The sequence below is a fragment of the Moschus berezovskii genome, chromosome 26 (assembly GCF_049115385.1).
Source record: "Moschus berezovskii isolate FMDL1 chromosome 26, NW_MosBer_1.0, whole genome shotgun sequence".
Lineage (NCBI taxonomy): Eukaryota > Metazoa > Chordata > Mammalia > Artiodactyla > Moschidae > Moschus > Moschus berezovskii.
This window is the reverse complement of record NC_142485.1, coordinates 5,325,926-5,350,460: the sequence shown is the minus strand read 5'-3', so window position 1 is coordinate 5,350,460 and position 24,535 is coordinate 5,325,926. Positions and strand designations below refer to the sequence as shown.

Below are 24,535 nucleotides of genomic sequence, written 5' to 3'. Positions count from 1 at the left end.
TTTTTATAAAGTAATTTGATTTTAGTTTTTATACTTTTTCATTTTTGGCAAAGGAAGTGTAGATTTGATAACATAGTTCACTTCTTTTTATATTTGAAACATTCCAGAAAACTATTTCATACACCTAAAATCAAACTACCCAGGTTGATGAAAAATAAATAACCCAAACTTGGAGATGCTTTACTTTTTCGAGGAGTAGTGTTTGACATCTTATCACCCGTTAACTCACTGCTGAATGACACATATTTATAATGTCGAAATCCTTATTACCAAGCCCTTTAAAAAATAAGGACTATTCATAAGTTCTTGAGTTTATCCTGATATTCCCTTCATGTTAATTTTTTTTTGTCATAGTGAATTCCAGATTCACGTTTCTGTGTTGAAGGATATCAGAAATGTCAGTGTCTATAATTTCCCAGGTAGTAAATTCATAGGTGGATCAGCCTTTACTGTGTTCATTTTAACAAAACTAACTTGTAACAAAAGCTGTGTGTATTTCTTATGGAGTTTATTCTAATAAAATTTTTTTCATATGTAGTAAAGTTGCCTTTTTTTCATGTGTTTACATTTCAGTATAATAGGTCATGGTGAATAGCTGCCTGAATTAATTTACTGTAATTAGAATAATTTACCAGCGTATATCATTATTATTATCATTTTGCCTTACAACTGCCCAGATTCCAAGTATTACATTAATTTTAGCTAAGTGTGTGAACTTCTTGCTTGCTTCTTTGATTTTTAGGCCTCTAACTGTGGCATTGTAGAAAGTATCCTGAACTGGGTGAAATTTAAGGCTCAGACACAGCTGAACAAGAAGTGTTCATCAGTAAAATACAGTAAAATCAAAGGTATTCCCAAATTGGATGATGCTAATGATGCTGGTAAGATTCAGTTTTTGTTTGGTTTTTAGATTTTGATTTAAGTTTTTATTCAGTTCTAGATGGTTTTAATTTTACACATATATAGGATTTTATTTTCAGAGGATAAATTTCACTAAAATTGTCACATATAACACATAATTGTTTGGGGATAAAACTTCAATAAAATATACCTCATTTTTATGTTATACTGAGTATAAGATGACTCTTTACAATGTTTTATTATCATTGTGATTGTTAATTTTTTGATTTCATGTTTTTCATTGGTAAAATTGAGAAATTTGGAATATATACCATTACTAATTTCTCTTAGGTGGCAAACATTCCCTGGAGTGCACACTGATCCTGACAGAAGGAGACTCTGCCAAGTCCCTGGCCGTGTCTGGATTGGGTGTAATTGGGAGGGACAGATATGGGGTCTTTCCCCTCAGGGGAAAGATTCTTAACGTGCGGGAAGCTTCTCACAAACAGGTGTGTATCTACATATGTACCCACACGTGTATATGACAGTTTATTACCTTAACTAAAATCGTTGCGTTTTTATGTGTCAATTCTGATTCATCTTTTGTATATTTTGACACTTTAAAATACTTCCAATTCTTTTCATTTTTGCACAGATCATGGAAAATGCAGAAATAAACAATATTATTAAAATAGTTGGTCTACAATATAAGAAAAGTTATGATGATGCAGAATCTCTGAAAACTTTACGCTATGGAAAGATTATGATTATGACTGATCAGGTTGGTTAAAAGTTGCCACATACTAAAACATCTCTTTTTCAGAATATCCTTTGGATATTTGTTTCATGAGATTTGTTCCAAGATAGTAAATTGAAAATGATTATACTTCACGGGGGAAAAATATTGTTTAATGGCAGGGTTTGTGTGAAGTACATTTTACATTATCTAATTTATGGTAGCCACCTTTTTGGTTAGTTATTTTAAAATGATTTTAAATTCAGCAAATATGGAGAGTAGAACACACTGTAGTATTATGAGGTTGAAGCTTGCCTGTAAACAGGAAGGAAATGGTGAAATTTATAAGCAAGAAAGGTTAATCAATAGGAAAATGGCTAATATTTGTTTATAGTATAATTTGGGATGCACAAAAAACTAGGAGGATTTGAATAGTAAAATGGCAGTAATTAGGCAAGAACTAGAAAACTGAAGAGTTTCATATGCTTCCCTGGTGGCTCAGACGGTAGAGAATCCGCCTGCAGTGTGGGAGGCCTGAGTTTGATCCTTGGGTTGGGAAGATCCCCTGGCAGATCTTCCAGTATTCCGCTCCAGTACTCTTGCCTGGAGAATTCCCGTGGGCAGAGGAGCCTGGTGGGCTGCCGTTCGTAGGGTTGCACAGAGTTGGACGTGACTGACATGAGCTTGGAGAGTTGCATGTCCGTCCAGCTGCTTGTGCCTTGTGCACTCTGACTGAAAGCGGCCGCAGGAAGGTCTTCAAATGAGAAGCTGCTGTGTGGTTGTAAGCAGAAATTTACCACTTTTTATGTTAAGAGAAGACTTGTGAATACTTTGATTCCATAGATTTCTCCTTTCAGTGAAATAGCATTATAACTGTGTTTCTTGTATTTCTGTCTTCTAGTGAAATCTGGGAAAACTATAAAAAAGATAATGGTAGTATGTTTTATAGTGACAGAAGGATTCAGTTTATCACATAGCTATATTCTTTATTTGAATTTTAAGAAAGAAATTCTTTAATCATCCAAAGAATAATCTCTTCTGTTTTGTACAGTGCAGTTCTAAAATTTGAATGGAATTTCGCCTCATTGCTGCATTAATATATTTAAAATTTTGATTATGTAATAATTATATTTCATAAAATTATCATGACACTCTTTACTGATAACTTATTTAGGATCAAGATGGTTCTCACATAAAAGGCCTGCTTATTAATTTCATCCATCACAATTGGCCATCACTTTTGAAGCATGGTTTTCTTGAAGAGTTCATTACCCCTATTGTAAAGGTACTATTTACATTAATATACTTTTATACTATGGTCTTAAATAGTAGCAGAAAAACTAATTTTTTTATTATTCATTTAAGGCTAGCAAAAATAAGCAGGAACTTGCCTTCTACAGTATTCCTGAATTTGATGAGTGGAAAAAACATATAGAAAACCAGAAAGCCTGGAAAATAAAATACTACAAAGGTCTGTACTCTAAAACACTTAAATTTTGTGAACTATTGACATAAATTTCCTGTTAAGAGAGTGTTATATTTTGAAAGTTTATCTCTTGTAGCTTTCAAAAACAGCTATTGCTGATTTTTAAAGAGTTATTATAGAAAATTTTATGTAAGTAGAGAGAGTAGTTTAATGGGCTTCCCATGTACTTAAGTGTCGTCATTTCATGAACAATCTTGTTTCATCTGAACTCTTCTCGTCGCCTCCCCGTTAGTTTGAAATATTAGGTTGGTGCAAAAGTAATTGCAGTTTTCCTTTGTTGAACTTTGTCATTTGATATTGGAATACATTCTTAAATAAATGTGGTTATATTATACATCATTTTACTGTGCATTTCTTGCTATGTTCTTTTTGTTAATGACTTATTACTTGTTATTTATTATATATTTATTTTGGACTGTGGAAATGATGTTAGACAAAAAGCAAATTTGAGTAGTTTTCTTATTCAAGTTCAAATGGGTTGTAAAGCAGTGGTGACAACTTGTAACATCGACAACACATTTGGCCCAGGAACTACTAACAGATGTACAGTGCAGTTGTGGTTCAAGAAGTTTTGCAAAGGAGATGAGAGCCTTGACGATGAGGAGTGCAGTGGCTGGCTATCAGAAGGCGACAGTGCCCAATTGAGAGCCATCTCTTAAGCTGATTTTCTTACAGCTACACAAGAAGTTGCTGAAGAGCTCATCATTGACCATTCTATGGTCATTTGGTGTTAGAAGCAAATTGGAGAGGTAAACAAAGCTCGTTAACTGCGTGCCTCAGGAGCCGAACAAAAATTTTAAAAATCATCATTTTGAAGTTGTCTTCTCTTGTGCTATGCAATAAGAACTAACCATTTCTTGATCAGGTTGTGATGTGTGATGAAAAGTGGATTTTATATGACAACCAGCGACGATCAGCTCAGTGGTTGGTCTGAGAAGAAGTTTCAAAGCACTTCCCAAAGTCAGACTTGCACCAAAAAAAACATGGTCACTGTTTGGTGGTCTACTGCCCATCTGATTCATTACAGCTTTCTGAGTCCTGGCAAAACTATTACATCTGGGAAGTATGCTCAGCAAATCGATACGATGCATCAAAAACTGCAATGCCAGCAGCTGGTATTGGTCAACAGAATGGGCCCAGTTCTCCACGACAGTGCCCAACCATTGTCATGCAACCAGCACTTCAAGAGTTGAACGAATTGGGCTATGAATTTTTACCTTACCCACCATATTCACCTGACTTCTCACCAATTAACTACCATTTCTTCAAGCATCTTGACAACTTTTTGCAGGGAAACTGCTTCCACAACAAGCAGGAGGCAGAAAATGCTTCCTAAGAGCTTGTTGATTCCTGAAGCACCAATTTTTGTGCTACAAGAATAAACAAGCATTTCTTGTTGGCAAAACTGTGTTGATTGTGCTGGTTCCTATTTTGATGAATAAAGATGTGTTTGAGCCTAATTATAATGATTTAAAATTCATGGTCTAAAACCTCAATTACTTTTGTACCAACCTAATAACTTCCAGGCATTAATAATATTAATTTTTATAATACTTTAGTATGTATTTCTAAAAGAATTTTTTTGTTGCCCATCATACCATTATCATACCTTTCTTTAATAAGCTTAAATATTCAATCTATTAAAATTCTTATGACTATATTAAAAATGTTCATTTATATATATATATATTTTGAATCAGGATCCAAACAGAGCCCACACATTGCATTTGGTTGATAGGTCTATTAAATCTTATTATACTGTTTTTCTATTTTCCATGTAATTTATTTGTTTAAAAGGTTGAATAGTTTGTCCTGTATCATTTCCCACATTCTGGATTTTGTAATCATTTCTATAGCTTTTTTTTGGAGAGAACATTTAATGTCTATTCTAAGTAATTTTCACATATATAGTATGGTATTATTAACTATAGGCATTATGCTGTAATTAGATTCCCCAGAATTTATTCATTTCATAACTGGAAGTTTGTACTTTTGACTGACATCTATTTCCCTCTCCCCTCAGCCCCTGGTAACCACTATTCTACTCTGTGTTACTATGAGTTTGACTTTTTGCTTTTTTAGATTCCACATATAAGTGAGATCATACAGTGTCTTTTTCTTTCTGTCTGGCTTATTTTTACTTTCATTTTAAAAATTGTGCAGGGTTGGGTACCAGTACAGCCAAGGAAGCCAAGGAATATTTTGCTGATATGGAAAGACACCGTATCTTATTTAGATATGCTGGTCCTGAAGATGATGCTGCCATTACCTTGGTAACAAAGTTAATAAAGAAATCTGTCTAGACAGAGGGGTTGGCATGAATTGAGGGACAGCAGCATTGACATACATATACTCCCATGTATAAGATAGCTCACTGCTATAGAGCACAGGGAGCCCAGCTTGGTGGTCTGTGATGACCTACGGGGTGGGATGGGGAAGGGAGGGAGGCTCCAAAGGAGGGGCATATTTGTATCCTTATGGCTGATTCATGTTGTTGTACAGCAGAAACTGACAAAGCACTGTAAAGCAATTAAGCCCCAAATTAAAAGTTTAAAAAGAAGTCTCTCCCATATCCTTTTCCTCTGTCTGCCATCCTTCCCCTCCCAGTCTTGGCTTGCTGTGGTATGTCTCAATTTAATTCTAAGCCCAACCTAGTTAATCTTAGTGTCATTCCCCATCACCTCAGATTATGCTCTGCTTTCATAGTTCTTTAATTCAGAGACCTCTATTCAAATGTATTTTTGATAAGTGTATTGGAAAAGACTTTATAATTTCCCAGAAATTAATAGTTATTTGCTTTTATAAATTTTAATTCTATAGTGAAATTAATTTTTTTTACTGTGTGAAATTATCTGGAATTTTTCAGGCATTCAGTAAGAAGAAGATCGATGACAGAAAAGAATGGTTAACGAACTTTATGGAGGACCGGAGACAGCGTAGGTTACATGGCTTACCAGAGGTTAGTCATAAAGAGCTGTGATCTGGGGGAAGAAAGAGAAAGGCTAAAAATCTGTATAGTAATAATGACGTAATTGCTATGTGACTTTTCCCTTAGCAATTCTTATATGGTACAGCAACCAAACATTTGACTTATAATGATTTTATCAACAAGGAATTGATTCTCTTCTCAAACTCAGACAATGAAAGATCTATACCATCTCTTGTTGATGGTAAGTAGCTTTTGTTTAAGAAGCTTTTTTGTTTTTGAATGTTACTGAGTGTATTTTAATTTCATGTATTTCAACCCATCCTTATAATAATTTTTAAAATTCTAAAGTTGTTTTTGAGATGTTTTAGAAGTTTTGAAATATTTTATATTCTTTAATTTGAATCTTAAGCCCTTTTTGAGTTTCTAAAGAAAATTATTAAAAGCTTGCAAATTTTTAAAGTTTTAGCTCCAAGTTATTGGAGACTTTTTAAAATAAAAAGGAAATTGTGATTTTGATAAGTTCTTGAGTATTTATCAGACCAAAATTTAAAAGCACCTTTACTCCTAAGTACCCAGAGCCTCCCATCCAAGTACTAACCAGGCCCAACCCTACTTAGTTTTCAAGATCAGACAAGATAAATCTCATTCAGGGTGGTATGGCTGTAGACCTCAGTACCCAAAATCTAATGCTTTAACTTATTTAACATGACAAAAAATTAAACTGCTACCCAGAGTTGGTGATGGACAGGGAGGCCTGGCGTGCTGTGATTCATGGGGTCGCAAAGAGTTGGACATGACTGCGCGACTGAATTGAACTGAACTGAACCCAGTAGTTGGAGCAAGTTTTAGTCCTTTTTCTAGAGCTTCTTTATTTATAACTTTAAAAAAGATTAGTTCATGTTTTTGTCCCTTGGTTTTCGGCTAAAACAGATGGTTCTGTAACCTGCCTAGTTCTAGCTCTAGGTCACATCCCGTCTCTGAAGTCTTTGCTAGAAACTGCAGTCTAAATTGGTCTCAGGTGCTGTGAACTGCTTTGCAAGTAGTTGTGTGCCTCTTACTTTACTTGTGTTAATTTTGCCCCCTCAATTAGATTATAAAATTCTTAAGAAAAGTGGCCATATTTTATTATCCTTTTGCTTCTGCTATGCTCTGGGCCCATGGTGATGACAATAGCTAGTATATACTGGATAGTTTATTGCTGTGCTCCTTGGTCTAGAGCAGGAAAATGATCAGGAAGCAGAGTGCTTTGCTTACATTATCTCATGTAATCCTTATTTTCACCCTATTAAGAAGGTAATTATTTATGTTACTGAGAAGACACTGAGACTTAATGGTTTAGTAAGTTGTAGAAAGTCATGGCTAAGTTGAGAAGAGTATCCAGATTAGTGAGATTCTAAAGCCTGCATTCTTAATTACCAGAACATATCTCTTCTTTATAAGAGCATTCCAGATTTAGGGTATTTTAGTAATAGTTTTTAGGCTATTTGATGACTCGCTGATACTTTCATCCCAACTGGCATTTTGGGAATATGAGTGTTTGGAAGCTCCTGTGAAAGGAATTTAGTGCCACCCCACAGTTCTTTAAGACTAGAAGGGGTCTTTCAATTGGTTCTTCACTTTTAGAATAGCTTAAGATGGTATAAAATATTGTTAGTAAGTACTCATTTTGTTACAGAGTCTCAGCAATTTTAGTGATTTTTAGTAAACAGACCATATCTTTGCTTTTTTCTCTTGAATACATAGAACATTGTTGTCACTAAAAGAAACATTGCAACTCAATCTTGAGTAATATTTTTAAAAGAGGGTTTTTCTTTTTAAAACCAGGTTTTAAACCAGGTCAACGAAAAGTTTTATTTACCTGTTTCAAGAGGAATGATAAACGTGAAGTAAAAGTTGCACAGTTGGCTGGATCTGTTGCTGAGATGTCTGCTTATCATCATGGAGAAGTAAGTAAGCGTGGAGACTGGAATTAATTGAGAGAGGTACTTATGGCATGAAGAGTGGGCATAGGAGGATGATTCCGCGCAAGCAAGTGTTTTTCCTTTCATGCGGTCTTTGGGGTGTTGAAGAATGGAGGGCGTGTGTTTTAATAAAGCTGAGGCTCACGCAGGAGCTCGGTGAACGTGTTCTCTGTCCTGCAGCAAGCACTGATGATGACTATTGTGAACTTGGCTCAGAACTTTGTGGGCAGCAACAACATCAACTTGCTTCAGCCTATCGGTCAGTTTGGAACTCGGCTTCACGGGGGCAAGGATGCTGCAAGCCCTCGTTATATTTTCACGATGTTGAGGTAATAACTTGCAGATATAATGTCATAAGTACTATTTGAAGGTTATTGGAACTAACAAAATGTGCAATAGAGGTGTAGCCATGGAGAGAGAGCTATATTCCCTGGTGGCTCAGACGGTAAAAGTGTCCGCCTACAATGTGGGAGACCTGGGTTCAATCCCTGGGTTGGGAAGATCCCCCTGGAGAAGGAGATGGCAACCCACTCCAGTATTCTTGCCTGGAGAATCCCATGGACAGACGGAGGAGCCTGATAGGCTACAGTCTATGGGGTCGCAAAGAGTTGGACACGACTGAGCGTCTTAACTAACTTAACTACGGAGAGAGAAGCTTGAGTGTTATGTTCAGGGTGAATGTTCCAAAGTATTTGATCACATACAGAATGAAATTTGTTGATCTCGGTTTTTATGAATTATTGGTGAAGCCAGTCTTAATGAATGTAAGGATTTTTCTGATCTAACTATTTAGGCTGAAAGTGGGTTTTGTGGTTTAGTCAGAATAAGAGGAAATCCTTACCAGGTTATATATCAATATGAAGAATTTAGGCGGGTTAGTCAGTAAGTAAGATAAGTAAAACAGGGTTGTTTTATTCTGGCTTTGTGCCTGAGAGAAATACATTTGGTAATAAGGTCAAGTAAATTTTATTGTTAAGTTTAAATTAAGCACTTGTAACCAAATTTTTAAATGCATTCTTTTAAAAGATTCTGACGTGTAAAGTAATTACGTATGAAGTTTTTTTTCTCAAACTGTGACATTGCTGCACGTCTCTCTTTTTCCTTTTGTCAGCACTTTAGCAAGACTGCTTTTTCCTGCTGTGGATGACAACCTGCTTAAATTCCTTTATGATGATAATCAGCGTGTGGAGCCTGAGTGGTATATTCCCATAATTCCCATGGTTTTAATAAACGGTGCTGAGGGCATTGGCACAGGATGGGCTTGTAAGCTGCCCAACTACGATGCCAGAGAGATTGTGAACAATGTCAGGCGAATGCTCGATGGCCTGGATCCTCATCCCATGGTAATGGTGCAGAATTTACTGCTTACATTGTGTTTTTGTGTGTGTGTGTATTTAACAAATGATACTGTGTGAACTACAGAGTCAGTACTTTTAGAAAAGTAACGGAACCATTTTCATTTTAGAACGTATTTTAGACAGTGAGGAGCTTGTTAGTGTATAACTTGATGTGTGCTTACTGTAAAAGATAAAGTTTGCAAAGAGCCTGCGGATAAGGCTTATGGGGAGAAACGGTTTATTAAAATTTTAATGTAAAAGCATTTCAGGCTTTTTTCAGACTTTCAAATGTCTAAATTATATAAAGAATAAGGCTTAAATGATTAAGTTATATGCAACTTTTTATTGTTCTTCAACAACTAAGTCATGTTAGAGAGTCACGAGGATACTTAAAAACACACTGCAGGTATTTTAATATGTCTCCATGTTTACTTTTCCCCTTTGCTTACATCAGCGATTGTGTTCAGCTCTTCTCCAGCTCCCTCCAAGAAAAACCTCTACATGTTTTGCCCTCTTCTACATGATTTAAAATTGTCTAGATTCTTAAGCAAAGAGGAAAACATACTCCATGTATATAGAAACTTAATACTTTTATGTATTTCACTCCAGGTTTTATTTCATTTTTGTATTTAAAAAAATTAGATTGAGTGTGATTTAAAATCTGTTTTTCCCCTAAATAAAGTACTTTATTTCTAACTGGAGTATCAAGTTACTTATAATGATTATAGCATTTTATTTTAATTATTTCAGATACATTGAGGATTAAGTTAGTGTTTCTTACATATACATATGTGTGTGTGTGTGTATATATATATATATATATATATATATATATAACTTAATATATATTAAGTTAGTGTTTCTTACATATACATATGTGTGTGTATATGTATATATATATATACACACACACGTGTATATAATCTTCTATATGTGATACTGTGCTCAGTGGTGAGATAAAATATTATGATCCCTGTCTTCAAGAAGTTAATCTTTTGTCAAGGCAAGACATCTGGGCATGTAGTTTACAGTGACAGAAGGTAGTAATAGTTGCTCTGTGTGCCAGGAGAAATGTCCTGTGCTGTGTACCTAACTGCTTGGTGATAATAACGAATAGGGATTAGAGAAATTGGTGGCGCGGGGGGAGCTTGTCGTTTGCTGAGGGGCTGAGTGAGGTTCATATAGTTATACAGGGTGTGAGGGCATGCTGGGCAGAGGAAAGGGAGAATATTCAAAATATTCAAGACGGATAACTAGTGATCTGGAAGGCGGATCATTGGCTCTGGACTGCAGAGCTAACATAACATCTGAGGAATCTGAATTTAGAGAATTTTTAATCTACAGGAGAAGGAAGGATTTAGGTAATAGGCTGGGGAGAAAACAAGGTAATATTCTTGGAAGACTAGGAAAGATGACGCTGAGGTTTCGAGGTTAGGGAATGCTGGGCCTTTGAGAACAGAAGCTGTGACTTGAAGCCTGAGCGATTGTGTGGAGAGGGCCTGCTGTGGACGAGAGGAATTTGGGGTCAGTCGTGTGACCCTGAGCTGGCAAGGGATCCTGACTGGGGCGTTCAGAGGTGGCGCTGGCACTCGGCGAGGGGTTGGACCCTTAAGGGGTTTTTATTTTTCTCCTCAGCTTCCAAACTACAAAAACTTCAAAGGAACAATCCAAGAACTTGGTCAAAACCAGTATGCAGTCAGTGGTGAGATATTTGTGGTGGATAGAAACACGGTGGAGATTACTGAGCTCCCTGTCAGAACTTGGACACAGGTTGGTACAAGATGCAAGCTGCCTGTGAGGAGGGCGGTTGCATTAGACAGCGTGTTCTGGTTTGAATGGGGTTCCATCTCTGCCCTGAGTCTGTAGTGTTTAAACATTCCTGCATGCATTTTTGACACATTCATTTGTGTATTCAAATTGTAATTAAAATGTTTTTCAACTTATCTAAATGTAGAATGACTTAAGCTCACTTTTAAAAAGACTGTTATCTTGTTTACACTGAAATGAGTAGAATATGAAGTGAGTAAGGAATAATGTTTGGAGCCCTCGCAAGTGTGGGCAGGAAGTTCGCGTCAGTCCGTATAGGTGGGTGTCAGGTCGTCAGTTCTAGCTGATGTCATCCTGTGTGTGCTCCCAGCCTCTTTTCACCCTTTGAGCAGATCAGAACTGTGCCCTGTAATCTTTCTCCATTAAGACTCCCGCATGGTGTTGACTGCAGTGGCTGGGCCGGAGATGGTGGAGCTGGAGGTTTCCCCTTTTTTTCCTGACTGGAATTGAGAATTTTTAAGAGTGCGTGACTTGTAGTTTAAGAACATGAACGTGTGTCATGAAAGAATTGCTTATTTTTAAATCTTTTGTAGGTATACAAAGAACAGGTCTTAGAACCTATGCTAAATGGAACAGATAAAACACCAGCATTAATTTCTGATTATAAAGAATATCATACTGATACAACTGTGAAGTTTGTGGTGAAAATGACTGAAGAGAAGCTAGCACAAGCAGAAGCTGCTGGATTGCACAAAGTTTTTAAACTTCAAACTACTCTTACTTGTAATTCCATGGTACGTGAACTAGATTTACTATGAATTTAACCTTTATTTTGTAAGTGGGATTTTTGCAACTGGCTTCGTGACACAAGTGAGTGTAATGAGTCTGGGTGCTTCTCCCCGTGTATGTTTGCTGGGGGATCTGGAGGTGCTTTCCTTTTCCTCTGGTATCATCCTCTGCTCTCAATCCCAGCTCTGCGTTTTGCATCTGGGCTTGAGCACACAGGGTCCACATACTTCCATACACACTGACTTGTTCTGGGAGTGATTATTGCAGGATTTCTGTTTGCCTTATGTCTGTCTCTGTTAGCATTTTAATTGTGAAGTACTCATCTTCTTGTAACTATAATCTGCTTTATTAAGCTTATAAATAATTGAGGAAGAAAATAAAAGTGAGCCTGTATGATTATTCTCGTTCCATTCCAAATTAACTTTTAGACTTAAAAAAGAAAAAAAAAATCCAGCAATAGCACAGTGACTGAGAAAAAGTGCCATGATTGATAGAAAAAGGATGAAAAGGGTAGAGAAGTAAGATTTCTCCCTTAATTGAAGTTTGAGTAAATTATAGCACATTTCAAAAAATCAAGAGAGGCAAATGCACATCCGCTGAATATATGGGAAAGAGAGAACTTTAAACATTTAAAAACTTACAGATAGAATATGTTTCTTTTTAGTTTGAAAAAAATGTTAGGTGGTTTTATAGCCATAGTTTATATAGTTTTAAATAAGAACCTTATTTTAAGGTCCTATCTTAAAAATTTATTCCAACTTAACATATTTTCATAGTTTTGAGAACTGAATTTTATCCCTTTTTCAAAGTTATCAAAGGAATATTCACAGAAATGTGCTGAATAATTTTGGTTCTGGCTTTTACGAGTGGTATGTATTCATATAAGTGTACTATGGTTATTTTAAATACTGTAGGACAAAATACAAGCTAAAAATACCAACACAGATTTATATAATCTTTGAAAATTTTGTGTTTCGCATAGGTACTCTTTGATCATATGGGATGTCTGAAGAAGTATGAAACTGTGCAAGATATTTTGAAAGAATTCTTTGATTTACGATTAAGCTATTATGGTTTACGAAAGGAGTGGCTTGTAGGAATGTTGGGAGCAGAATCTACTAAGCTTAATAATCAAGCCCGTTTCATTTTAGAGAAGATACAAGGGAAAATCACTATAGGTAAGATGCAACCTTTAAAAATTTGAACATTAGTTAAAATGGAAAAAAAAACTTTATTAATAGAAGACATTTTTATCAGTAGAATATAAACAAATACAAATTGAATCTCTTTTCTTGATCCTAACTTTATTTTTCCCTCACATAGAGAATAGGTCAAAGAAAGATTTGATTCAAATGTTAGTCCAGAGAGGTTATGAATCTGACCCAGTGAAAGCCTGGAAAGAAGCACAAGAAAAGGTAATCATTTGCAGAATGAGACATTCAGAGAAGCTTTTAAAAGCAACTTCCAAAGCGAACCGAAAACCCAACCCCTGAGTTTTGAATTTAGTACTGCTGACAGTGCTGAGTGGTGTGTTTGGAGACTGAAGTCTTCTCTTTACCCACGAAATGGATATGTACAGGAATTTGCAGTGCACACCCGCCGCAAAGCACATGGCCAGTGTGGCTCTGCCTGGGCCTGGACTGTGCCTCCAGGTGTGAGCAGGCAGCTCAGCCCCCTCAGCCTTCTTTCTGAGCTGCTGTTAAAGATGATGGTGGTGTGTGTGGTGCAGGCCACTCTGGGAGCTGCTCTGGTCGTGCGTAAATGAGTTCCCCCGGGCAGTCTACGGCAGTTCCCCCGGCCAGAGTGTGGAGTCGCCACTCCCTCCATCTGGTTTTGCTGTGCTCTGGGGATATGAGAGATGGAATGGTCGATACTTACCAGTATTTATTGAGCCCCATGTGCGTGCTCTGACCTTGGGTCAGATCTTTAGCTACAGATTTAAACTCTGGGACTTCAGATTAAAAGTCTGATGTTTTGTTAATTAAATTGTCCATTTTAGATCATAGAGTACCAATACTAATTCAGTGAATGGAGTATTTAAACTTTGAGAGTTCTCTCAAAAATTAGCTTCTTGCTGTTGTGGATAATTTAAAGAGGTGATACCACATTGTGATTGAGAACACAAATGTACAAACAGGAAGACACTTGGAAATGATTAGTTTTCAGCTACTTAATTGAATATTGTATACATATATAATCCTGATAATGTTTGCATTTTAAAAAATAGTTATGATTATGTGATATAACTTGCACTGAAACATTAAACTTCCCAGCATTTGAGTTCTCAACCATAATGTTTTTCATATATTTCAAACTACATAGAAATATTGCTTTCATTTACATTGAAGTTTTTTCAATTTTGAACTGTCATTAGAATGACATGTATTAGAATGAGTAAAACTAAAATGAATTCTGTATCAATTTACATATTGGGATAATAGGTTTATTCATTGTGGGAAGTGGGTAGGACAAAGTGGGAGAGTATTCAAAATTAAGATGCCTTAAGCACTTGCCTTCCTTTCAGTGTGTTTTATTGCCTTCTTAAACCCCAAGTTATGGTTTATACACTACTTGCCCTTCTGTATCACCATTGGTTTAAATTATATCTTAAAAAGTTTTGCTAGTAAGCTAATGAATTTAAGGTTTAGTTTTTAAAAATAAACGTGTTCGGGTTTTGAGAATGCCCTTCTGGTGAAAATAGACCTCCCGGGTAAAAGCTCATGCGTGGTTTCAATACTCTCATGGTTACCCTCAGAAACCTCTCAGCGTCTTGACCATGTGTGTTCACTTTGGGGGTTTCAGAAACAGAAGGAGCTGCTGTTACAAGAGTGTCCTGTTATGTAGAGTTGGAGGAGAGAGAATTATAAAGTAGATAATTAGAAGATCAAAAGCATGGTAGAATTGTCACTGGAACTTGAAAAGCAGTGTTTTTTTTTTTTTCTTTTTTCCCCTGAAAGTATCCTTAGTCATCTTCATGTTAACAGTGATAGATACACATATTTATGGAGCACTCAATAAACAATACTTGGTGTGTCATTAAAACATAGAGCAAATAGACTTCTGAAGTGTGGGTCTAAATAGGATTTTATGACACCTGACACCCTAATAGTATTTTAATAGTAGTGTAAGAAATTCCATAGCAGCACACTATTTGATGAAGAAATTTTAAAAGCTGTAGACTGTATTAATTTGTCATAAATTATTTAGGTACTTATATAATCTATCAACTGAACAACAGCATTCCTTACTTGGATAATGTTACTTAATTGAGTTTATACTTTTAATGCAATGAAGCATCTTTCTTTGTAATTTTTATTTTTATCTCTTCTAAAATAAATTTAAACTTTAATTTGTATATATACATTATTTTACTGAAAATTTAAAATTGTAAAACTTTTTAAAAATTGTAAGGCTTTTTTTCTTTTCTTTTTTGATTACCGGAAGTGAACTTTTTGTTTTATGGAGTATCATGGTTAACTCAGTCGTTTTTAATGATCTGAGTGCCTTTAACAATTGAGATTCAATATTATTTTAACAGCTGTTGTTATTTAAAAAATTTTAAAGATGATGTCACTTATAATAAATTAATTGGATTTTGAAATTTAGTATTAGTGTAAGAAGATTGTTTTAATTGTAACTATTTCTGTGAAAAAAAGACCTTATGAATGCAATTTTTGAATAGCCCTTACAATTCTTACTCTACCAGCTCTTCAACTCTTAAGTGACTTTTTCTTAGTCCTTACTTGAGTGTTCTTGCTTGAGAAAATTTTTATTAAGAATTCACCCTTAGTGACTATCTTAGCATATTTATTATAACTGTAAAACATGATGTTTATTTAAGGTTTCAAATTGTTCGTTCACTCCCCAGTGCAAAGATCTGACAAAATGCATGATAGAATGCTACTTCTGCTCTGTCAACATTTGAGATGCGGTGTCTTCTCAAGCAGTTCATTTTTCACCAGACTCCTGAACAGAGGCTGAATATACTATTCCTTTTGATGACGTTATTTTGCGTTTTTAGAAAATTAAACTTTTTATAGGAAATATATTTTCATAGATAATCTTGTAGATAATCTAAAATAAACCCACCACCCTGAAGATGTAGCTTTAAGAGTGTAGCATGTGTGGAATTTTAAACTTAGTATTCAGTAAAATTCAACATTGATTTCATACTATACAGGACTGTAACATAATGTTTATTATTTTTTGCAGGCGGCAGAAGAGGAAGAGTCACAAAACCAGCATGATGGTGGTTCCTCTGACTCAGGAACTCCTTCAGGCCCTGATTTTAATTATATTTTAAATATGTCTCTATGGTCTCTTACTAAAGAAAAAGTTGAAGAACTGATTAAACAGAGAGATGCAAAAGTATGAACTTCTGTGGGTTAAATAATTTGAAACTATTTCAGTGTTTTCCATATATTTATTTTTCTTTTCCAAAAATGTTTTATATATCCTTTATCCATTTTAAAATTATACAATTATAATTGGATGTTTAAATCACACTACTTTTTTATTATAGGGGCGAGAGGTCAGTGATCTTAAAAGGAAATCTCCTTCAGATCTTTGGAAAGAAGATTTAGCGGCTTTTGTTGAAGAACTGGATGTAGGTTAAGTCTCCATTAAAATATATTTGAAAGAGTAATGTTTATCAAACAAAATGAAAGTTTTAAAAATTATCTCAGGATTTCCTTTAACTCTACAAAGGTTAATGTGTTTATAAATTGCAGAGGATTAAGCTTCTAGCTATATAAAGTCATAAAAAAAGTTATGTCTGATGTAGATGAATAAAAGCTATGGAGTGGGATTTTAGAATGAGTTAAATTCTAATACTCTCTACTAGTTAAAATTGCTTAACTGATTTCAAATTAGCTTAGTGCTTCAATTTTAATGTTTTCCCCTAAAAGAGGTAAGAACAATATATATATGTGATTGAATTGCTTCAGTTTTAATGTTTTCCCCTAAAAGAGATAAGAACAATATATATAGGTATTTGATTTTTAAAAAGTAGCATGATAGTCTCTTCAGACTTTTAATAGAGAAATTTTAAATTTTTTAAAATTTAGTTTTCTCCAAGTAGAATTCCATTTTTAAAGATAAAAGAAAAAATGTAGAGAAAGATATAAAATACAAATTTTCCCTCAAATTGCCTAATTTATTTTTAAGCAATTAACTCACTTAAAATCTTAGAATTATATTCTAATTATATTAATTATCTAATTTTGAGTAGTACAAGGTAAATTACTATTTATTATTAATCATGATATTACTTATGTTTATTGGTTTTAGTTGTTTCATTGATTTGTTGTCCACGTGCTCTGGTTTTATAACCTAAGTCAGGATTCGAACTCTTAAGAATGTGTGTGGTGTATTAGTTGCCTAATAAAATTTCTGGAATTTTAATGATCTTTTAAGTATCACAATATCACGTGTTGCCTTGATTTATACTTTTCTTCTGTTGTTATGAATTAGATTTTTTAAAAATTTGAGACTTTTTCCTGCTGACTTATACATTTAAAAATTAATATCCATTGAGATTGAAGCAAGGTCCCTGGTGGCTCAGAGGTTAAAGCGTCTGCCTCCAATGCGGGAGACCCGGGTTCGATCCCTGGGTCAGGAAGATCCCCTGGAGAAGGAAACGGTAACCCACTCCAGTATTCTTGCCTGGAGAATCCCATGGACGGAGAAGCCTGGTAGGCTACAGTCCATGGGGTCGCATAGAGTCGGACACGACTGAGCGATGGAACGGAGCGGAAAGCAAGAGTAAAGAACGGCTTCATATTTGTTACCAGAACTGCCTTTTTGTATGATTTGCTAGGCATCTGATGATACCAGGTCATCAACAGTCCTGATCCCGTAATATGTCATAGGGTTCTAGAGTTGGAAGGGACCATGTAGGTCATTTTTTTTACAACCCCCTTGTCTTACAAATGAGAAGCTTGTTAGATAGAACTGGGGCTACAGCCCAGGCCTTCTGATTTAGAGTTGTTATTTTCTTAGGTTAGATCATCTGAAAAGAAAGCTGTTTCTCACTGAGTGAATACAATGAGCTTTGACTTCTGCAGTCCCACTTTTCTTTTCTGATGAGGTGTTTATGCCCCACCCTCCTCCCCATCCTAAATGATTCCCCTCCAGAGAGTGGAAGCGCAGGAACGAGAAGACGTTCTGGCTGGGATGGCCGGAAAAGCAATCAAGGGAAAAGTTGGCAAACCTAAGGTGAAGAAGCTTCAGCTGGAAGAGACGATGCCCTCGCCTTACGGCAGGAGAGTGGTTCCTGAGATCACTGCCATGAAGGCAGATGCCAGCAAGAAGCTGCTGAAGAAGAGAAAGGTAGCACACGGCTCGCGGGTGGGCTCCACCTCAGTAATGATGTTTGTAGGAGTTGTAATTTTTCTGTGTACTGAAATCATGCTGTATTTTTTGTTTCAAATGTATCGCTATTTCACTGTGATAGGAAGTCATTTGTTCCATGAAAGCAGTTGATCCATACATTGGATGAAGACATATTACTCAAGGACCCCCATATATGTAAAGAGCGACTTATTTGATCCCATTTCTAAAAAGAGAGAGAAATATTCTACTCAGTATTCTAAATTAAAATCATGGAACAATAGCAACAACTAGTATAAACTATAAACTTTAGTTCTGTATCATGACCAGTTAAGGAAGTCTTACAGTAGAAAAGGGTCTGCTTGGCTTTTGAAGTAAACTGTCATCTTTTACTATTTGTTTTTACCTTTAGTTGAGAGATCATCAGACACAGCCTATATCATTGGGTTGATGGATGTTATAGTGGATATAAAAGCCTCCCAGAGAATGGGGGCCAGTCAGCCAGAGGAAGGACACTGAGGCTTGGAGCCTGATGGTCACAAGGAGAAAGGCTGACTTTTCTGGGCAGGCTGAGTTTAGAAGCAGAGTGTGCGGGTGGACCTGGGAACTCGGGAGACGAGCCGGGTGCTGGGTGAGGCTGGAGGGTTCTCTGCAGAGCAAGTGGAGCCCCAGGTGGGGCACTGGGGTGTCGGGGAGCCCTCTCCTGCTGTGCTGAGAACCAGGGTCTCTCATGTTCATCTGCACACAGAGCTTGCTCTTCTCAGAGACGGCTTCTCTTCTCTCCATTTCCCTGGTGTTAGTCAGGATCTGTTCTCAGCACATTTCTCTGCACCTTTCATAGTCTCCCTGAGTGATTGCGTTTGTGCCCAGAGCGTCTATCACTTGATGACTCTTGAATCGATGATGTCCTGAAGCGGTCATGGTTCCAGGAGAGCTGGACTAACACAGCCATCAGAACGCCCCCAAGCCCCACACGCTCAGCATGCCTGACTTAATCCTGGTTTTAAAACTCCCCTCCTGCCTCTGCCTGATCTAGCTTCTGGCATGATCAGCCATCACTGACATAGGCCAGAAGCTGGCGAGTATCTCATTTAATCAGTAACTCAGTCCTACTGACTGACTATAAAAGAGTCCCGAAATCCACGCTCCTGTGTTGGTCCCCACTGACACTGTCGTAGGGTTCAGTGTGTTTTCTCTGAGGCGGTTTAAGGTGAGCCTTGTGGCTCCAGCAGTCCTGTCTGTAGTCGGCCAGTCCCGACTCTGCCTTCTTCACTTCATTCCTGTCTTATCTGTTTCCACCAGGGTGATGTTTCCAAAAGACAAGACTGGTTATTACAATGACCCCTCGTGTGCAGTGATTTAGCTTCCACCTGGCTGCCCTTAGGCTTCCCAGGTGGTGCTAGTGGTAAAGAACCCGCCTGTCAATGCGGAGACATAAGAGATGCCAGTTCTATCTGTGGGTCGGGAAGAGGCCCTGGAGGAGGGCATAGCAGCCCCCTCCAGTATTCTTGCCTGGAGAACCCCACGGACAGAGGAGCCTGGTGGGCTGCGGTCCACGGGGTCACAGAGCCAGCCATGACGGACCTTTCCTCTCGGCTGTCCTCGAGGCCCAGCAGACTGAGTCATCGTCTTTTCCCTCTTCACTCTGCTCACCTGGTGGATGTACCCGAGTCTTCGGTGCCCAGTTGAAAGGGCTCCTTTTCCCTGTTGTCTGTCCTGCCCTGGACAGGATTGCTCACTTCTCCTCACGGGTCACTCTTGTTTCTCCGTTTCAGGGTCAGGGGACTTTGTCTTGTGCTTAGCAGTATATGACATGTCATGTTTTATTCTCATAGTAATAATCTGAAGATTATTTTATCTTCAATAATCTGAAGGTTTTTTCCTAGTGGATAGAGGCCTGAGCTATAGCAATGAATTTTTTTCGGGTACCTTTTGGTACTTTGTGCTTAGCTTTGCATCCGGAAGGCCCTTGGATAATCAGAACTGCCTTCTTATTTCCTACGGGTGGTTTTCAGTAGCTGTCTTCTCACAGAATGCACTGATAGATTAGGGTGGTAAGCAGGGTCATTTTCCATGGCGACGTAGAAAGCATGGTCTGACCGATGTCCTCTCTCAGGGCCTCAGTAGACCGACACATTCTTTTTATTCGTCTGATACAGAAAAGCTATTGACTGGAAATGTACCTCTAACGTATATGTGATTTTAATTCAGCTTTTATTTTTCCTGATGGTTTGGCTTTCTTTTTAATGTGTAGGGTGATCTGGATACCACAGTAGTAAAAGTGGACTTTGATGAAGAGTTCAGTGGAGCAGCAATAGAAGGCACAGGAGAAGAAGCACTGATCCCATCACCTCCTGTAAACAAAGGTCCCAAACCCAAAAGGGAGAAAAAAGAGCCTGGTGAGGAATCATTACATTTTTGTTTGTGAGAAAATGTGTATGTTCAGGGCATTAGTAGATTCTTTGACTGTGCTTTTTTTCTGGTAGTTGAAGTAATATCTTCAGTTCTCACAAACATTACTTTATAATGAACTTTTAGTTATAAGTTTTATTTTTACTAATGATATTTGGATAAGTATTGATACATACCTTATTGTTACTCATTTGTTTTTAGGTACCAGGGTGAGAAAAACACCTACATCATCTGGTAAACCCAGTGCAAAGAAAGTGAAGAAACGGAATCCTTGGTCAGATGATGAATCCAAGTCAGAAAGTGACTTGGAAGAAACAGAACCTGTGGTTATTCCAAGAGACTCTTTACTTAGGAGAGCGGCTGGTATTCTGATATATTTTATACTTATTTTATCATTTTTTTGTGGTTTGACAAAGTTAGTATTACTCATAAGTTGGTGTTGTTGGTATCATCAATATTACTGAAGTAGTAAACCATTAGTATTTAAGACCAAAAAACCTTCTTTATAGAATGATCTTTTCCAGCAAAGTTGGACATACATTTCTTCAAAGTGAAATTTGGAGAAAGTGTTTTCTTACTGACTTTTACGACAAAGTTTGGGTTACATTCTGTTCATAGTTTGGAGATGTTTGCTAGAAAATGTACCTTGATGTGGGCTCAGTAGGAAAGAATCCACCTGCCAGTGCAAGGAGACAGAGGAGACATGGGTTTGATCCCTGGGTCGGGAAGATCCCCTGGAAGAGGGCATGGCATCCCACTCCAGTGTTCTTGCCTGGAGAATCCCATGGACAGAGGGGCCTGCTGTGTCCCCGCCCAAGGGAGGTGCAAAGGGTTGGATGCAGCTGAGTGACCGAGCACACGCGTGTACTTGGTGTCGGGCGCGGGCAGTGACGGGCCCACAGGCAGTGACAGGCAGTGACGGCCCCCGCGGGCAGTGACGGCCCCCGCGGGCAGTGACGGGCCCACAGGCAGTGCTGCATCGGTTTCCTTTTGTTTTCTTGTCTGTCTCTCATATCATGAGAAATTTCCCTACTCTACCGTCTGGTTCATGTGCACACAGCATTATTTAGATAATTGCAGTGCCAGAGTTTTGGTTGTAGAATCCCATTTTTCTAGTGTATATTAGTATTAAGCATGTGATTTGATCTTTTCTGAATATTTATTAATTTGAAGTCTTCAAATACTTAAAAACTGATGATTGTCCTATTTTATAGGTTCTTCTCAAATTTTAAGTCTTAATTTACATAAAATGAAAAAATATTCTGATTGTTTTCTTTGGGAAATACTTTTATATTTCAGGCCTTCAATCACTAAGGAGTTGAGTTTCTTTTCCTAAAGTACATAGGTAGTTTAACAGGTAAAAATTTTTTTTTTGTTAGACTGTAGTTGATTTACCGGAGAAGGCAATGGCAAGCCACTCCAGTACTCTTGCCTAGAAAATCCCATGGATAGAGGAGCCTGGTAGGCTGCAGTCCCTGGGGTCGCTAAGGGTCGGACACGACTGAGTGACTTCACTTTCACTTTCACACATTGGAGAAGGAAATGGCAACCCACTCCAGTGTTCTTGCCTGGAGAACCCCAGGGATGGGGGAGCCTGGTGGGCTTCCGTCTATGGGGTCACAGAGTCGGACACGACTGAAGTGACTTAGCAGCAGCATAGTTGATTTACAGTGTTGCATTAGTTCAGAGGTGAATTTTAATACTGTATCAAGTTACATGAAAATTAATTTATTAACAGCTTTAAAATACATGTAAAATGCAGTATGAAGTTGCACAGCACCCAGATGACTGTAAAAGTTTACCCCATAGTATGTGCTAGAAGTCATAGTAAAGCTCATCTGCATCACACCCGTGTGCCCTTCCCCCAAGTGGGCGCTTTGTTATGTGCTGTGTTCTTTTGCTAATAGATTGAGATCTGAGCTCTGTTTCTCCTCATTCATCTGAAAAACTATTATTTCTATTATTTCATGGTAAAACTACTGTGAAGAGAGATGATAGAAGTTTTTATGTAAGAACTTAAGAGAAAGCACCTTCTAAAGATAGACAAGTTGTCTTTTGTAATTGCGAAATGGGGGGATCGCATATTAGAGTCACTTTTACAGTGGCCACGTCTCCTTTCCTGTTTGGAGTAACATTTAAGCATGAAAAGCAGCATGCTGATGATCTCATCAGGGTCACGTCACGCTTTCCAGACACCTGAGCATGACCCCAGAGCCTCTTGGGAGTGCAGGCTGGACGTTAAGACCATCCGAGTAACTGAGGCCGCACTTGGGCACTTTATTCTCTAATGCTTGTCTTTTTCTCTTGCATGTTTTCAGAGACCGCTGGATTATTTTTCCAGTGTATGGTTTGGAATAATATTTCACTTTGATAAAGCTGCGTTTAAAGGCATTTTGTTTTTGCCCTAGCTGAACGGCCAAAGTACACATTTGATTTCTCTGAAGAAGAGGATGATGATGCCGACGATGATGACAATAATGATTTAGAGGAATTGAAAGTTAAAGCATCTCCCGTAACAAATGACGGAGAAGATGAATTTGTTCCTTCAGATGGCCTGGATAAAGATGAATACACATTCTCACCAGGCAGATCGAAAGCTACTCCAGAGTAAGTATCACAGCAACAGCTCCTTGGTGACATGGTGCAGTCAGGTGTCTTGGCACCTGTCAGATCTCACAGTAAGCACCAAGAAACTGTTAGCATTCCGGGTAAGGCCCTCCTCCTGAAGGAATAAATCTGGTTAATATTGTAGCTGTTTACGTAACTGTTGCTTACAGTTGAGAGCATAGGTTGGCAAGTGTTCTCCATAAAGCTTTGGAATAGTAAACGTGAGCTTTGCCGGCCGCATGGTCTCTTGAACTACTCAGCACTGCCACCGTAGCGAAAAAGCAGCCGTAAATGACGTGTGGATGGACGAGTGGAGTTGTGTTCCAGTAAAATTCTATTTAAAAAATAAGGCAGCAGGTGTGTGGGACATAACTTGACAACCGTGGTTCAGAGAAAAGTTATGAAGTGTCTAGAATCAGGAGCTTTACTTTACCCCCTTAGCTCTGGTCTTGGTTGACTTTTCTTGCTCCTGGTGCGTGAAAACAGGTAACATGTAGGGTAGGAAGTTTGTCAACTATTTCAGATTTTTAAGGAGGCATTTTACCACATGCAGTAAAGTATGAGAAATCAGATTATTGCCTCTTCTGACGGAGACTGACTTTCTTCTTGGATTTTTGCCAATAATTAACCGATGTTAAATTCCGAAGTGGTTCTGTCAGCCATAAAACTTAGTGGTATTTTGATTAACTGGGAACTTTTGCTTTTCTGTTAAGTAATTGTTTTGTCTGGTGTCCGTGTATGCACACTGATGCTTATGAGAGAGCAAAATGGAGTTTGGTTGCCCTATCTTTTACAAAGAGGAACACATAAGAGAGCTAAACTGTTCTGTAATTATAACCTTGCAGTTCATATTATATATAAATTCTCAAGGTTGAGAGAGTGACTTAAGTGGTGATTGATTTCTTTCTCTTTAATAGAAAGTCTTCCCACGACAAGAAGAGTCAGGATTTTGGGCCTCTCTTCTCTTTTCCTTCGTACTCTCAGAAGTCAGAAGATGGTATGCTCATTTCATCGTTTCATTGGTTATTTACATAATATTGCTATGGCTTTTATATGAGTAGTAAACTTACTTTCTCTTTACATTTTCTTAAGTGTAATAAGGTTTATTTTTTCCTGATGTGATTTCCAACTGAATGGTCAATACTGGCATTATGGAAACACTTAGGTGGAGAGGCAGGTGCTGACGTGTTTGTGTGGGTGAGGGGTGAGGAGTGTGAGTGTTTTAAGGAGAAAAAAGTATAGACGGAAACGTTGGAAGGCTGAAAATTTTCATGGCAACGAGAGTAGGTTTACGACAGGATTTTTAAAGCTACAAGGCTACCAATACGCCAGTTTGTTTTA

At 37.5% G+C, this 24,535-nt stretch overlaps 1 protein-coding gene across 2 annotated transcripts in view; it reads left to right on the top strand.

Annotated features, from left to right (window-relative positions):
- TOP2B (DNA topoisomerase II beta) overlaps positions 1–24,535 on the top strand; it is a 64,993-nt gene that overhangs the window by 32,538 nt on the left and 7,920 nt on the right. For both annotated transcript variants that reach the window (XM_055416735.2, XM_055416734.2), the window contains exons 11-32: positions 743–881; positions 1,192–1,349; positions 1,496–1,621; positions 2,751–2,861; positions 2,942–3,047; positions 5,226–5,335; positions 5,929–6,021; positions 6,118–6,232; positions 7,816–7,937; positions 8,133–8,281; positions 9,064–9,295; positions 10,925–11,059; positions 11,650–11,850; positions 12,828–13,023; positions 13,169–13,260; positions 16,058–16,213; positions 16,368–16,451; positions 17,981–18,175; positions 20,430–20,574; positions 20,789–20,950; positions 22,996–23,194; positions 24,112–24,191. In XM_055416735.2, the coding sequence (XP_055272710.2) occupies positions 743–881; positions 1,192–1,349; positions 1,496–1,621; positions 2,751–2,861; positions 2,942–3,047; positions 5,226–5,335; positions 5,929–6,021; positions 6,118–6,232; positions 7,816–7,937; positions 8,133–8,281; positions 9,064–9,295; positions 10,925–11,059; positions 11,650–11,850; positions 12,828–13,023; positions 13,169–13,260; positions 16,058–16,213; positions 16,368–16,451; positions 17,981–18,175; positions 20,430–20,574; positions 20,789–20,950; positions 22,996–23,194; positions 24,112–24,191 (3,106 nt within the window). The remainder of the gene's footprint in view (positions 1–742; positions 882–1,191; positions 1,350–1,495; positions 1,622–2,750; positions 2,862–2,941; positions 3,048–5,225; positions 5,336–5,928; positions 6,022–6,117; positions 6,233–7,815; positions 7,938–8,132; positions 8,282–9,063; positions 9,296–10,924; positions 11,060–11,649; positions 11,851–12,827; positions 13,024–13,168; positions 13,261–16,057; positions 16,214–16,367; positions 16,452–17,980; positions 18,176–20,429; positions 20,575–20,788; positions 20,951–22,995; positions 23,195–24,111; positions 24,192–24,535) is intronic.